Genomic DNA, 15,746 nt, shown 5'->3' on the forward strand with positions numbered 1-15,746 from the left:
CATCTGACCGGCCGGGCCAAAAAGTATATGCTTAATTTTATGTTTATGTCTAAGTTTTGTTTAATTACAGTGCAAAATTTGAACGACGCTCCTTAAGTAGCGAATGGCCAATAAGCGCATAACAAGCCACGAAACAACTACAAACGCTACTACAAAAAGGAAATCTGCCCAGGACAACAACACCTTGCCATTGCGATTTTGCACACATTTGTACTTTGATATAGAATCCCAGATGCCTCTCAGGGTTTACCCGGCGCCGGACCTCCCCCCGTAAAATGAAATAATAAGAAAAAGAAAGGAAAGAAGCTTTTATCTGAAGTCAGTTGAAACGATGACGCTTTTTCGGATTTGTCAGACTAAACAACATACCAGATCACAGAATTCGTCATTTTCACAATACATGAAATGATGCCCTATAACACACCTCCCAACATCCAAGAACCAATGAATTTCGCGAGCAGCAATACTTTCAATTTCAATCCAGATACGATCAGTTTCCCGAATTTCAAGTATGACCATCTTCAGCAGCAGCAGCAGCAACAACTACAACAACAACAGCAGCAGCGTCCACCTCCGCTACAGCCGCAACAGCAACAACAGCCAATAACTCCCCCTTTGTTTCTTGCAGGCGCCAACGCAAGCTCGAATCCCAACAAGAATGTCAGCACTAATAACGTCCCTCCACTGCACTTTAGCGGGTCATCCCAGCATTACGCTGTCCCGGACATAGATCACTCCTCCATAATATACAAGAACAATATCTGCAAGTCCTTCAAAGACGATTTGTTTTTCTGCCCAAGATCACTGCTGTCTGTAGAAGAGCAACAAGCGTGCGAAAAAATGGATAGACTGACTGCTGAACAAATGTCACTACATCAACAAAATGCGCCCTCCAGCTCCAACTCCGGATCCTTGTCTTCCTCCCCGCCAACTTCTGCGTCGTCTATATTCAACTCTAGGCCCAAATTTAATCCTTACACTTCACAAAGTTTTAATCCTTTGGAAAGCGTACAAGAATGATTACACCACGGATAGTATTTTTTTTTGCATATTCCTTATTTGTACTATTTTATATCCATGTCACAGTCCATTATGTCATATCTTATCATATCATACCATACCATATCATATCATTTCATGTCATTTCATTTCGTTTTTTATTATTTGTTTATGTCGGCTTTTTTTTATTCGTATTAGTTTACTATTCATTCAGTATACGTAGATAAAAAAGAAGAGTTTTATCTGCAAACAACACAAGAGGTCTGTAATAAGCACTTCGATAGTCATATATAACCATATTCTTTTCAAATACACGCCCGTATTTTTTTGCATACACTTCAAGCTTAGAACACTCTCACCTTTTAGGTGTGCCACACGCAGGACTCTTCTTGATCCATGCTGACTAGTCGTGCTGAAATCGTGAGCATAGAACATGTATTTTAGTTGTTATTGCGACACAATTGGTTGTTCAACACATCGTGGTAAATGACATCATCTACCTTTTCCACTAGTTCTTGTCAACTGAATTAATTAATAGTAATGAAGGAAAAGCTCAGAAATGAATAAATAATGTAGTTCCACATAAATACGAATCACCATAGAAAGAGCATACTCAGTATTGAAAGACGTACAAAGAGCACGTGGAATTAGTGTCTCATAGTTTAAAATCATAAATTGTATTTTCGAGTATTTTTCTATTGAAAATTTTTAACCTATACGTCGCCTTTTACCCTTTTATTATGAGTTATACTGACAATCCTCCTCAAACAAAGAGAGCTTTATCGTTAGATGATTTGGTCAATCACGATGAGAACGGAAAGGCTAAACTACAAAAACTAAACGAAGCGGCTGACGCGACCGCACAACCACGTATCGGCAGGGATGAAGAAACTAGTTCGAACCAAGTCCTTGCAGCAACTGAAACTGGTAAGGCTAATATAGATCACGGGCCCCACCCAGTAAGACCCAAACAACGCAAGTCACCGGGCGATGATGAAGAAACCGACACGGATGATGATGTGGGTACGACTGGGGAGATTAACTTCGATACAGGAATGGATTTTGATTACGACAAACAACATAGAGGCCTTTCCCCCAATGGTTTACCTCTCACAGATGCAGCCACTGACGCCGAGGATAAATTAGAAAAATCTTCCAATATTACGACACTTCCTAATGTGAAAACAGACAATGAAAGGGAAATACCGAAAAAAATCAACGACGGGAACACTGGAAACAATAACACAGGCCAAATGCAACCACAGGACCAGAAGAAATTTGAAGAGAAGCCAGGAAGAAATGGAATTAAGATGGAAGAAGAAAAAAACACAGCGGTCAACAATATTTTTGAAGAAAAAGCTACCTTACAATCCAAGAAAAACAACATTAAAAAGGATTTAGAAGTACTAAATGAAATATCTGCATCCTCGAAGCCCAGCAAATATAAAAACGTTCCAATTTGGGCACAAAAATGGAAACCCACTATCAAAGCTTTACAAAGTATAGATGTGAAAGATCTCAAGATTGACCCATCTTTCTTAAACATTATTCCCGATGATGATTTAACGAAGTCAGTACAGGATTGGATCTATGCCACGATATATTCCATTGCGCCCGAACTGAGATCATTCATCGAATTAGAGATGAAATTTGGCCTTATCATTGATGCGAAGGGCCCAGATCGTGTAAATCCACCTGTTTCTTCGCAAACTGTTTTCACTGACCAGGATGCTCACCTAACCCCAACTATCGACGAGTCTCTGTTCAAAGAACTGAGTAAGTATATCCGTGGTATCAGTGAAGTCAGTGAGAATATTGGTAAGTTCAGTATTATTGAATCTCAAACAAGAGATTCGGTATATAGAGTCGGATTATCCACACAAAGACCAAGGTTCTTGAGAATGAGCACTGATATTCAAACAGGTAGAGTGGGGCAATTTATAGAGAAACGACATGTGGCCCAACTGTTATTATATTCCCCAAAGGATAGTTACGACGTTAAGATTTCTTTGAACTTAGAACTACCTGTACCTGAAAATGACCCACCAGAGAAATATAAATCACAAAGTCCGATCAGTGAAAGAACAAAAGACCGTATAAGTTACATTCACAATGATTCTTGTACAAGAATTGATATTACCAAAGTGGATAACCATAATAAAGGTCCAAAAAGTAGACAGTCGGAAACTACTCACGAAGTCGAATTGGAAATCAACACGCCCGCATTGTTGAACGCTTTTGACAATATAACCAATGATAGTAAAGAATACGCATCTCTCATCAGGACGTTTCTAAATAATGGTACAATTGTCAGAAGAAAGTTATCTTCTTTATCATATGAAATTTTTGAGGGTTCAAAGAAGGTTATGTGATAGAATAGTATCAGAGATAGGGAAGGACCCTTCGTACATGAAACCCTTTCTGTAAATTTTTTTTTGATTATTCAAAATTTTATAATGAGAGTTTTATGTAGTAATAATAAAAAAAAAAATGTACTTCTAACATTTCTTGTTATCGTTATATATCCCTAATAAATAGGCCATTCTTATTACGACTAGATCTTTCGCCATTTTGATGCTATCGACAGCCAAAGCCATTTTAGAGCCATCAACTTCATGCCAAGAAATTGGTATCTCTTCAATTTGGATTCTTTTCCTGATGGCCAGAATTAAAATTTCAACGTCAAAGATCCAACCCTCGGTATGCAAATATGGGAAAATTTTTAATATGGCAGGCCTATTAAACAGTTTGAACCCACATTGTGTATCTTTAATAGACCTAATACCAAATATGAATACCAGAGTGTGGAAACCATACATCAAACAATTTCTAATCATCGATCTTTTAATAACAGCCTCTGTGTTAACCATATGTGCCCTGGAACCAATGGCTACAACAGGCTTCACTGTTTTTCCATTTGTGCCGGAAGTTTCACAAGTTTTTATGGCCTCTATTAACTTAGCCACATCACTGAACTTACTAGCACCGTCAGCATCTGCGAAGAGACCGTATTTACCTCTAATATGTAGGAAACCCTGTCTCACAGCACCACCTTTACCTCTATTTTGAGAAAACTTAATGATTCTGAATTGTCTATAGTCTAATTGAAACTGCTCCTTACAGATTTTTAAACAGTATTGTGTGGTATTATCCGTGGAACCATCATCCACTATAACAATTTCCCACTTAGAACCATACTTTTCTTTCAAAAACTTTATCGCATCTGTCAGCATCAGCAAGATCCTACCTGTTTCATTATAACTTGGGATTACAACCGACAAAATTATTTCTTCGTCGTCACCATTTTGGTGTTCTTTGCCTAGAGTAGGCAAAGTACGAGTGACCTCAACGCCATTTTCGTCAATGGCTGTGTACTTCAGCTCTTCTGGGTAAGGCGGCCTTGGTGTATGTGAAAATAAATAAACCAGGAGATATACTGAAAGTACTAAAGCGACGAATAACGTGAAACACACAGTGTTTTTGTTGTCGACCAAGAATCTCAACTCTATCATTTTTTGTTGTGTTGTTTTGTATTTTTAGCTCTTTTCCTATTTTTATTCCCTCTCTAAGTTATAAAAAGTACCCTGTGTATCCTTACAGCATCCAAATAAACACCAACCACCTTTACTATGCAAACTAGGGTCCCTTTATGACCCTTTAATTGCGATAAAGCCTTGGAATGTGCACGTTTTGTTCTTGTTTACACTTTTTTTTTCCAATACGCCAAATCTCGCTTTTCCATGAAAAAATGACACGTACAAGTTCGAATGGCACAAACAGACCATACGCACAAGGGTATACACACTGCAAAGTACTACGATGAAAACTATGGAGCCAGGGCAATTATACCAACTTGCAATTGAGCTCTTTAGGTGTAATTAATCCTGTTTAAACGATTATTTTATATTACTGACCCACACACCACACGCTAGAAAGTCTATTAGAAAAAGAAAAGTTCGGAGGTGGAAAATTTTTTTCAGCAGCATCGCAAGAAATAGTGAAAAATATATTATTGCAACCTATTTAAGATAATATTCGTGTGTCGATCTATAGTGCATAATTTGTATCTCGTAAATTTTAGATAAAGAAGACAATCATTAGCAAATCGAACCAAGATGCCTCCAAAGAAGTTTAAAGATCTAAACTCGTACCTTGACGACCAACCAGCGGACCCAGGCCTAGTTGCCTCTCCATTCGGTGGTTATTTCAAAAACCCTACTGCTGATGCGAACAGTAATAATGCTACTAACAAGAGCAGTTACCAGCAACAGCGTAATAGGACACAAGGTGGCAATAACCAAAATGCGCCTTTCCAACAGGGTGGCTACCAAAACAACCAGTCACACAACAATAACTATAATAAATACAATAACCAAATTTATCAAAAATCGAGTTATAAACAGTCTGCTGTGACACCAAATCAAAGTGGGACTCCAACCCCATCTGCTTCTACTACATCCTTGACTTCTCTGAATGAAAAGCTTTGTAATCTAGAATTGACACCTATTTCTCAGATTTTGTCAAAAATCCCTGAGTGTCAGAGTATTACTGATTGCAAAAATCAAATCAAATTAATCATTGAAGAATTTAGCAARGAAGGTAACACTACAGGTGAAAACATTGGACAATGGAAAATTGTCGATGTCCTATCTAAATTCATCAAACCTAAGAATCCCCCATTAGTTAGGGAATCAGCCATGCTAGTTGTTTCTAGTATTGCCCAGTTTTTTAACGGCAAGGCTCCACAAGAAGCTTACTTGTTGCCATTTTTCAATGTCGTCCTTGATTGTATTTCCGATAAAGAAAACACCGTCAAGCGCGCAGCACAACAAGCCATCGATAATTTATTGAATTGCTTTCCAATGGAAGCTTTGACTTGTATTGTTTTACCAACAATCTTAGACTTCTTATCATCAGGTGCTAAATGGCAAGCCAAGATGGCCGCTTTGACTGTTGTTGATAGAATAAGAGAAGATTCTGCGAACGATTTATTGGAATTGACTTTCAAGAACACCGTTCCAGTTTTGACTGATGTAGCCACTGATTTCAAACCGGAATTGGCTAAGCAAGGTTACAAAACATTACTCGACTACGTTTCTATCCTCGATAACTTAGATTTATCTCCTCGTTACAAGTTGATCGTGGATACTCTACAAGATCCATCTAAGGTGCCTGAATCCGTGAAGTCCTTGTCCAGTGTTACCTTTGTTGCCGAAGTCACTGAACCTTCTCTTTCGTTGTTAGTTCCTATCTTAAACAGGTCTCTAAACCTATCTTCTTCATCCCAAGAACAATTAAGACAAACTGTTATTGTGGTGGAAAATCTAACAAGATTAGTGAACAATCGTAATGAAATTGAAAGTTTCATCCCTCTACTATTACCTGGTATCCAAAAGGTCGTCGACACTGCCTCTTTACCTGAAGTCCGTGAATTGGCTGAGAAGGCCCTTATCATTTTAAGAGAAGATGACGAGCCTGAAAAGGAAAACAAATTCTCAGGCAGAATGACTCTACAAGAAGGTAGAGATTTCTTACTGGATCACCTCAAGGACATCAAAGCTGATGATTCTTGTTTTGTCAAACCTTTTATGAATGACGAAACCATCATAAATTACATGAGTAAGATCTTAACCGTTGATTCTAATGTTAATGATTGGAAGAGACTAGAAGAATTTTTGACCGCCGTTTTTGGTGCTTCCCAAAAAGAATTTGTTCAACAAGAATTTATCCATAACTTGAGAGCTCTATTTTACCAAGAAAAGGAACGTACCGATGAGGATGAGGGTATTGAAATTGTCAACACTGATTTCTCCCTAGCTTACGGTTCAAGAATGTTATTGAACAAAACTAACTTGCGTCTTTTGAAAGGTCATCGTTACGGTTTATGTGGTAGAAATGGTGCTGGTAAATCCACTTTGATGAGAGCAATTGCTAATGGTCAATTGGATGGGTTTCCTGATAAGGACACATTACGTACCTGTTTCGTCGAACATAAACTACAAGGTGAAGAGGGTGATTTAGATCTAGTTTCTTTCATTGCTCTGGATGAAGAATTACAATCCACCTCTCGTGACGAAATTGCAAAGGCTTTGGAGTCTGTTGGATTCGACGAAGAAAGAAGAGCTCAAACCGTTGGGTCTTTATCCGGTGGTTGGAAAATGAAATTGGAATTGGCAAGAGCTATGCTACAAAGAGCTGATATCTTGTTGTTAGATGAACCTACCAATCATTTGGATGTTTCAAACGTCAAATGGTTAGAAGACTATTTGCTAGAACATACCGATATCACTTCACTAATTGTTTCCCATGACTCTGGTTTCTTGGACATTGTCTGTTCAGACATCATTCATTATGAAAACAAGAAACTAGCTTACTACAAAGGTAACTTGGCCGCATTTGTTGAGCAAAAGCCTGAAGCTAAGTCCTACTATACTTTGACCGATTCCAACGCTCAAATGCGCTTTCCACCTCCAGGTATTCTAACAGGTGTTAAATCTAATACCAGGGCGGTCGCTAAGATGACAGATGTTACCTTTGGTTATCCAGGTTCTCAGAAGCCTTCATTAAGCCATGTGTCTTGTTCGTTATCTTTATCTTCCCGTGTGGCTTGTTTAGGTCCAAATGGTGCTGGTAAATCCACCTTAATCAAGTTATTAACAGGTGAGTTAGTTCCAAATGAAGGTAAAGTGGAAAAGCATCCTAACTTACGTATTGGTTACATTGCTCAACATGCCTTACAACACGTCAACGAACACAAGGAAAAGACAGCAAACCAATATTTGCAGTGGCGTTATCAGTTCGGTGATGATCGTGAAGTTTTGTTGAAGGAATCCAGAAAGATTTCCGAGGATGAGAAGGAAATGATGACTAAGGAAATCGATATCGATGACGGTAGAGGTAAGAGAATTATCGAGGCTATTGTCGGTAGACAAAAATTGAAGAAAACTTTCCAATATGAAGTCAAATGGAAATACTGGAAACCAAAATACAATTCTTGGGTGCCAAAGGATGTTTTGGTGGGACATGGGTTTGACAAACTGGTCCAAAAATTCGACGATCATGAAGCTTCCAGAGAAGGTTTAGGTTACCGTCAATTGATTCCTTCGGTTATTACCAAGCATTTTGAAGATGTTGGTCTTGATTCTGAAATTGCTAACCACACACCACTAGGCTCCTTATCTGGTGGTCAACTAGTTAAGGTTGTTATTGCAGGTGCTATGTGGAATAACCCTCATTTACTTGTTTTGGATGAACCTACCAATTATCTGGACAGAGATTCTCTTGGGGCTTTGGCCGTTGCTATTCGTGACTGGAGTGGTGGTGTTGTTATGATTTCGCATAACAATGAATTTGTTGGTGCCTTGTGTCCAGAACAATGGATTGTGGAGAACGGTATAATGGTTCAAAAGGGTACCGGACAAATCGATCAATCTAAGTTTGAAGATGGTGGTAATGCCGATGCCGTTGGCGTGAAAGCCGCCAACCTAAAACCATCTGTCGATGACGATGACTCTCCCGCTAATATCAAGGTTAAGCAAAGAAAGAAGAGATTGACAAGAAACGAGAAGAAGGTACAAGTCGAACGTCGTCGTTTACGTTACATCGAATGGTTGTCGTCTCCAAAGGGAACACCAAAACCAGTCGATACTGACGATGAAGAAGATTAAGTGTCTACAGGCTAGTGGTTTATCTTCACCGTTATTTCATTTTCGTTTTTTCTTTGCTTCTCCTTTTTTTCAATTCACTCCCCAAATGGAGCTTTCTTACTATGTTGATAGAGTTTAGGGCAAGTATATGACGCTCTCTTTTCCTTTTTTGTTTTCTCGGTTAATTAATATCTAATACAGAGTAGTTAATATTTCTTTTTTTTTATATATCCAGTATGTATCCATAAGTTGATTATGTAAATTTAAAACCAAGGAAAATCCTTAAATACCTAACCGTCTCTATGTTGTCTACATAACGAGTGAATGAGAGAGTTTTATGAGCGGCATTTTACCTATGCAAATAAGATGTCCTTATTCTCAGAAATCGATAGGATGCTTTGAACTGCTGCCATACTTTACCTAGCAGACGGACAGGAAAGCATGCTAATAATAGTTTTTGGTTTACCACACACAGCTAAAGAGGGCAAAAAGGGGGGCAAATGTACTCTAATTGCCGCCATCTACCGTATAAATCCCTCATCATACCAGTTATAATATCTTGTACATTGCGTACGGGTAACGATCTACTCTAAGGAGTATTAAACTTCGATGTTTTTTTCGACTAGCAAAAAGGCGATGACGATTTTCACTCGTTGAAACTACAATTAACTGAGTAAGGAAAGAAAACCATCAAAAGACAAATTTTTATTTAGCCATGTCAAGTTTTAATGCTGAGACCGCTGATAACTTAGAAGATATTGAAAAGCAATTCGCTGTTGTCGCCGTTGAACAAGCGGAAACATACTGGAAACTATTAACAAGCGTTCCAGGTTCCAAATTGCGTTTGACCAAGTTCGATGACGAAATTTACGAAAACTTCATCGAAAGATTCCCGGAATACAAGGATATTGAAAGAATTAAGAAATTCACAGACGAAGAACTAAAGACCAAAGAAGCTAAAGAAAGATGGAGAAAGTTCTTCACAATCTTTGAAAAAACAGTCGAAGATTATAACTTTGGAACTTTATTGAGAACAGACTCCTCAGCCGAGTACGGTCAATATACGACCTGTTTTGTTGTGAGGCTACAATTTTACGCCTTTGAAATCGCAAGAAATAAGCACGGTTTGAACGATTGGATTGTTGGCCACGAATGAACATGTATATATTGGCGACTGTTTTCACACGGAATACATTATGATACCTGATGTGCAAAATTTACACAAAACGGGTATATTTTCTAGATTACATATACATTTTATACTTAGTTTTGAATGTGCGTAAGGCCGTACTTTTTTCTCTTAAATTTTGAAAAAAAATGTTTATCGAATACCTTCTAATGTCCCTTACTATGATCATCAGCCCGGTTGGAATGAGTGTGAGTGTGGCTTGAATTATTACTATGGCGTTGTTCTAGATCCTTATTAGAGGCGGACTTCGCATCAACAAACTCGATGTCAATCTTCCCCACATTTGGCACTTTTGAACGTAGATCTTCTCTTATGGTTGCAATGGTGTTCTCTAAAAATTTAATCCCAACTTCTTGCCCCGAATGTAGAGTTGGCACTTCCAGCGTTGCGGTAGCACGAAGATTAGGGCCTGAAGCTAATATGGTGAGGTCTTTGACGCTTAGTGGCCCCTCAAAATCCAAATTAGTTTTCAAACCGCTGATGCTGTCTTTGATTACAGTTTCAATGTCCAGATAACGAGAATCAGTTGATGGTATGGATTGATCAACCAACTCTTTCAACGAAGATAATATGCCTTGCCCACCGGTCTTTATAATCAGACCAGATACCACGAGTCCACCTAGATTATCCAGTGATTGAATATTAAAAAAATAACTAGATGTAATGGCCACTAATGCCACCAAAGAAGTTAAAGAATCGACGCGGTGATGCCAAGCGTTTGCCATTAGTACGTTAGAGTGTGTTTGGATGGCAACTTTTTTTGTTGCCTGAAATACCCACTCTTTGATCAAAATAGAACCTGCGGCAATCCATACAGCGTTCACATTAGTAGCCTGCTGTGTGACTGATTGAGGGTGGGAATGCGACTCCCCCATCAAACCAGCCCAGGACTCCAAGATTGTATGCGGAATAATGGGCCCCACGATGGCACATAACGAGGACCAACCAATAGATATACCAGCCATAGTCAATATTGTAGATACCGCAAGAGACCCAACAGTCTCAACTTTTCCATAGCCATAAGGGTAGTCTGAAGTTGGTTTACGAGACGCATAGTGGACGGAAAACAGGGTCAAGACATCTGAAACTAAATCGCTGAGAGCGTGCACGGAATCAGCCAGCAACGCCTGGGAATGGAACGTGATCCCTCCAATAAATTTCCCTACAGCCATGCCCACGTTTGATGCTAGTCCTATCCATGTTATCCTCACCCCAGGATTCTTTTTAATTTGCTGTATGTTGAGCGACAGCAGCGGATTAGCATGCAAATGCGTATGGCTATGACCATGTGCATGTTGTAGTAACGACTCGTCAGAGGAAGAAGTACTTTCCTTTGGTATTGGCCCGTCGTGATCTTGCTTAGAATCCGGTTCATTCTGTGCATTTATTTTTGAAAGAAGTTCTTCGTTATATTTATCCTCCGCCAGCCTCTTATTTGACAGTTTTGAAGAATGCAGGAGCCTACAAGAGTTGATGGAGGCGCCGGTGCTGTAAGGGTTAAGTCCTAAAGTTTTCTTGGCCGCATGGTAGCTGGTGGTATTGTAGCCTGGCACGAAGGAGCCGATCGTTTTAATCGGGGTAAAACTTACTCGTAGCATAGTCTATTGTCTTTGCCTACTTTGYGCAGATAGTTTCTGTATTTCTAAAAAAGATCGTACTCGAAAGGTTCTAATCAATCGGACTTCAGTAAATACAAATAGGGCGTGATGCAAGTAGACTTAGAGGATGTGTCCAGCACAATAGTAGTGACAATTTGCCCGCTGGTAATAGGACAATGGAACAAAAGAGCGAATGTGCCACCCCGTTTTCCCAACTTCTATTGTTATACACCTGGGACTTGGATGCTCGTAAAACGGCACACCTTGACGAAAAAGGTAAATCAAACTGACATTAATAAAAACGTATAAACGGACAGCTATAGATCTAAATAGAACTAGATTGAACATAAGCTAGAACATTAAAACAGGGTCTTGATCAACAAGTGACCAGACAAAGAAACAAAAAAAGAAGCATGGCGAAACATTTGTAAAAAACTGTCTACTTGCAGCCTGGTGGTGAAACCTGCACCCCAAGTGCCAAGATGAATGCGTCAGCAATCACATCTACCAGACACCTTGATTGTCGTCCTTGCCGTATTGGTCGTTTCCTGATCCAGACAGGTCGCGTTGTGCACCGCCAATGTTAGAAGACTGATAGCGTTCGCTTTGGGTACCTCTTGTGCGACCTTGCTTCTGCTGGTTAAGCCCTTGTTGTTCAGAAGTTAAGAAATCGTCATCGTCGTCATCCGCCGGACCTTGAGTGTTAAACTCACGATAGCTTTCCTTGGTATAAGAGGTGCCCCCACCACCAGCGTTGTAGTCGCCAGATTGTTGTTGGTAATCATTACCGCCAGATTGTCTGTTTCCGCCTAGACCGGATTGTGCTTGCTGTTGTTGAGGAAAGTTGCCCTGGTTTTGATCGCTGTAGGGATCCGCCTTGGAACCCTGGTTTCTGAACTCTCTCTGTTGATGCACTTGGTGGCGTTGATCCCGGGTCTCATCGTCGTTGTCGCCTTCATAACGTTCGTCATGGTCGTTACCGTGCAGTTTGTCAGCAAATTTGTTTAATAGATTGGACATTATAGAATTGTTATCAGAGTATATTGTCTTGTCTGATCTATATTTACGAAGATTATACAGAATATTAAGAAAGTGAGGAATAGTATCTTTCTGAGAATGAAGGGAAGGCGACTTTTTATATGCCAGAAATAGGTCGGTGTTTCAAGGGAGGCTACCTAATAGCACATATACCAAAGGGATGTGCATAGTACTAGAACTTCACCCCACGGTCTTTTCTTTGTTGCCCTTTTCTTCCTCCCCTGTGCGTTATTTGTTTCTAATAGTAAGAATTATGGGCTGGTCAAATGACCACGAGGTGAGAAAAATGGACGATGAAGGTCCTCTCCTCTTCCTTGGCACGCCAAAGCAAAAAGAAAGTATGAAGCTTCCAAACGTGCTTTAGTATTGCGCAATTCTTTTTTTTTAAGGAAGCCAGAATGAATAACTGTGGTAGAAGAGGGGAGAGTAATAACTACACACGTATACACCGCCTGCCCGCAACCACACCGAACAATACGTAACTGCCTATTAATAACTTACAATGTAAAAATTACGGAGTATTTGAGCACACGTATGCCACATATTGACATTCGTTAGATCCCCCTTTGCGATCCCTAAAAACTGGGATCTAGACGTAAAAGAGACCACTGCAAACCCACACCTGGAACTAGCAGGCATTACATTCTTCCATCACCGGCACGACTTATTAATAAAGGAATTAAGGACACCCCCCCCCCCCCCTTTTGAACACACAGGGCCTTTCCTAATGAAACAAGTTGCCCCATCTACGTAATTTCAAGAACTTCCTCTTCTTTCTTCCCTTATTTATTCGGGTGAAATAACACATGGCCGCACGGCTGACGCGGGACTCCGAAACCGACGAAAGATGATGATCATGAATGTCAATTGAACCCACCGAATCAGAGAGGAGTGTTCCGGAAAGTGGTCTGCTCTAAAAGGGTGATAAAGTGCACAAACGCAAGTTGGGCACAAGTGAAGAGAGAAGGGAAACGGGAAAGAAGGAAGACGTTTTCACACAGTATGATGAATGAGAGAAGCACCATAATCAATGCGCTGAAAAATTCAGCAACCTCGCGTTTCATCAAGAGGTTGACTCCGGACACTTCCCTGTCCTCTGTTGCGGAGGCACTTAATGCCGTTCAGCAACACAGTGCAACAGATCCGGTGAGATTGAAGCTCTTCCATACGCCTCGGATGGTCTCGCAGGGGGCACATTTTGCGTTCAGTTTGCCAACGAAAAAGCCCCATTACAAGCCGTTGCTGCTTTCGCACAAGGCTCTAGATGAGTTCAGTTTGAAACAGGACCGTGATTTGGAGAAAATTTTGGCTGGCGAAAAAGTGTACTTCTCCGATGATATCTTTCCCTACAGTATGGTGTACTCTGGATTTCAATTCGGTTCGTTTGCTGCACAACTGGGGGACGGCCGTGTGGTGAACCTGTTTGACCTGAAAGACAACCGCGATGGTCAATGGCAAACGTTCCAGTTGAAAGGGGCTGGCCTGACGCCATTTTCCCGGTTTGCGGACGGTAAGGCTGTGTTGAGGTCGAGTATACGTGAGTTCATAATGAGCGAGGCGTTGCACAGCATTGGGATTCCCTCCACAAGAGCCATGCAGCTGACCTTGCTACCGGGCACCAAAGCGCAAAGACGCACGCAAGAGCCGTGCGCCGTGGTGTGTCGGTTTGCACCCAGTTGGATTCGGCTGGGCAATTTCAACTTGTTCAGATGGAGACACGATCTGGAAGGGTTGATCAAGTTGTCGGACTATTGCATTGACGAAGTGTTTGACGGAGGCAAGCAGTTCGAGGGGAAACCCGACTTGAATGTATTCAAAAGCGACTTTTTCCCTGATAAGGAACAGAAAATCGACCAGCAAGTGGAACAGGATGAGAACGACGAACAGGGAGCCTCCCTGGATGGCGAAATTTCTGCGTTGAGTAAGTACGACAAGTTTTTCAGACATGTAGTCACTCTAAATGCAAACACAGTGGCGCATTGGCAAGCATACGGGTTCGCCAACGGTGTCTTGAACACGGACAACACTTCAATCATGGGGCTGACCATGGACTACGGCCCGTTTGCCTTTCTAGACAAGTTCGACCCGAGCTTCACGCCCAACCACGACGACACGTCCAACAGATACTCGTTTGCCAACCAGCCCAGTATCATATGGTGGAACCTGCAACAGTTCGCCAAGGATCTGGCATGCCTCATGGGGCCCGAGGGACGCGACCTTGAGTCCTTGCTCAAGGGCGAGTTGAACGAGGTGGACGACGCCCTGGAGAAGACCATGATCGAGAGAGTGCAAAAGCTGGTGGAATTGAACGCCAATGAATACAAGTACGTGTTCACCACGAGGTACGCGCAGCTGATGTCTCAAAGACTCGGCGTCGATCTGGACCTGGCAACGTGCATGAGCTCCACCAAGCGTGAAGACATCGAGCGTGCCGCGGAGAAAGCCCGCGAGTTCTGTACCGCCATCGTCGAGCCATTGCTGGACGTCTTGAAGATCACGAACATTGACTACAACAACTTCTTCATCCATTTGCAGAACTACAGGGGGCCCTTCTTCGTCAAGGATAAGACCGAGGCAACAACACTCTTCGCAGCGTTCGACCAAGAATACCTACAAATATTCTTCAACGCAAGCCAACTAGACCAAATGGGGGAACACGAAAAAACCATCGCGGCTGGTAAGAAGGTGTTCGACACCGACGGCGAAGTTCGCCTGCTGGACGAGAACCTGGAGAAAATATACGACTGGACACAAGACTACTTGGCACTAGCGCCCCCCACGAACGCCACGGCAAGAACCTCTCTCGCCAAGAAATCCAACCCGCTATTCGTACCCCGGAGCTGGGTGCTGGAAGAAGTGGTAGACGACCTGATGTACAACCAAAGGGACGGCTTGCGGGATCCCGCCTCGACGCTGGACACCTCCGCGCTCAAGAAGCTATACCTGATGAGCGTGAACCCGTACGACCGCGCCGGGTGGGACGCCGCGCTAAGACCCGAGCTGGAGCAGAAATGGACCGACTTGTCGCACCAGGAGGGTGCCAAGTTCATGAAACAGGCCTCCTGCAGCAGCTGAACACCCACGGTTACGCACACCTTCTATATATGCACATACATACATACATACATACATACCTACATACCTAACTAACTACCAACACACAGAATAGCCGCCAGTTGCCTATGCCTCCCTGGCACAACTGCACAACCGCGCACCCGCGTTTAGCATGGCTCGTTTGAGCACCCAAAAGGGGGATTATCCACAAGATCTGTGGAA

The 15,746-nt window shown here is 41.6% G+C and overlaps 9 protein-coding genes across 9 annotated transcripts in view; 6 read left to right on the top strand and 3 right to left on the bottom strand.

The window, feature by feature from the left end:
• Positions 1–405: 405 nt before the first annotated feature.
• Positions 406–1,020, top strand: DI49_5239 (uncharacterized protein; the record flags this gene model as incomplete). The annotated part of the gene is made up of 1 exon (XM_018368232.1): positions 406–1,020. One exon carries the CDS (start codon positions 406–408, stop codon positions 1,018–1,020), a length of 615 nt encoding a protein of 204 aa, XP_018218812.1.
• A 719-nt stretch (positions 1,021–1,739) lies between these two features.
• On the top strand, positions 1,740–3,371 carry CET1 (polynucleotide 5'-phosphatase; the record flags this gene model as incomplete). Its single annotated transcript, XM_018368233.1, has 1 exon — positions 1,740–3,371. The coding sequence occupies one exon, from the start codon at positions 1,740–1,742 to the stop codon at positions 3,369–3,371; it is 1,632 nt and encodes a 543-aa protein (XP_018218813.1).
• A 126-nt stretch (positions 3,372–3,497) lies between these two features.
• On the bottom strand, positions 3,498–4,511 carry ALG5 (dolichyl-phosphate beta-glucosyltransferase; the record flags this gene model as incomplete). Its single annotated transcript, XM_018368234.1, has 1 exon — positions 3,498–4,511. The coding sequence occupies one exon, from the start codon at positions 4,509–4,511 to the stop codon at positions 3,498–3,500; it is 1,014 nt and encodes a 337-aa protein (XP_018218814.1).
• A 603-nt stretch (positions 4,512–5,114) lies between these two features.
• Positions 5,115–8,666, top strand: NEW1 (New1p; the record flags this gene model as incomplete). Its single annotated transcript, XM_018368235.1, has 1 exon — positions 5,115–8,666. One exon carries the CDS (start codon positions 5,115–5,117, stop codon positions 8,664–8,666), a length of 3,552 nt encoding a protein of 1,183 aa, XP_018218815.1.
• A 694-nt stretch (positions 8,667–9,360) lies between these two features.
• On the top strand, positions 9,361–9,801 carry CHP1 (ribosome-associated Tef1p biogenesis chaperone CHP1; the record flags this gene model as incomplete). The annotated part of the gene is made up of 1 exon (XM_018368236.1): positions 9,361–9,801. One exon carries the CDS (start codon positions 9,361–9,363, stop codon positions 9,799–9,801), a length of 441 nt encoding a protein of 146 aa, XP_018218816.1.
• Positions 9,802–9,980: 179 nt separating this feature from the next.
• MMT2 (Mmt2p) lies at positions 9,981–11,432 on the bottom strand (the record flags this gene model as incomplete). The annotated part of the gene is made up of 1 exon (XM_018368237.1): positions 9,981–11,432. The coding sequence occupies one exon, from the start codon at positions 11,430–11,432 to the stop codon at positions 9,981–9,983; it is 1,452 nt and encodes a 483-aa protein (XP_018218817.1).
• A 504-nt stretch (positions 11,433–11,936) lies between these two features.
• On the bottom strand, positions 11,937–12,452 carry GRE1 (Gre1p; the record flags this gene model as incomplete). The annotated part of the gene is made up of 1 exon (XM_018368238.1): positions 11,937–12,452. One exon carries the CDS (start codon positions 12,450–12,452, stop codon positions 11,937–11,939), a length of 516 nt encoding a protein of 171 aa, XP_018218818.1.
• A 1,020-nt stretch (positions 12,453–13,472) lies between these two features.
• FMP40 (Fmp40p) lies at positions 13,473–15,545 on the top strand (the record flags this gene model as incomplete). The annotated part of the gene is made up of 1 exon (XM_018368239.1): positions 13,473–15,545. One exon carries the CDS (start codon positions 13,473–13,475, stop codon positions 15,543–15,545), a length of 2,073 nt encoding a protein of 690 aa, XP_018218819.1.
• A 151-nt stretch (positions 15,546–15,696) lies between these two features.
• The window catches only part of DI49_5247 (uncharacterized protein), a gene marked incomplete at both ends in the record, with an annotated part of 606 nt that continues 556 nt past the window's right edge, over positions 15,697–15,746 (top strand). Inside the window, one exon of the mRNA XM_018368240.1 lies at positions 15,697–15,746. This exon is cut by the window's right edge and continues 556 nt beyond it. Coding sequence (XP_018218820.1) covers positions 15,697–15,746 — 50 coding nt within the window.

Source organism: Saccharomyces eubayanus, chromosome XVI, assembly GCF_001298625.1.
Source record: "Saccharomyces eubayanus strain FM1318 chromosome XVI, whole genome shotgun sequence".
NCBI classification, from domain to species: domain Eukaryota; kingdom Fungi; phylum Ascomycota; class Saccharomycetes; order Saccharomycetales; family Saccharomycetaceae; genus Saccharomyces; species Saccharomyces eubayanus.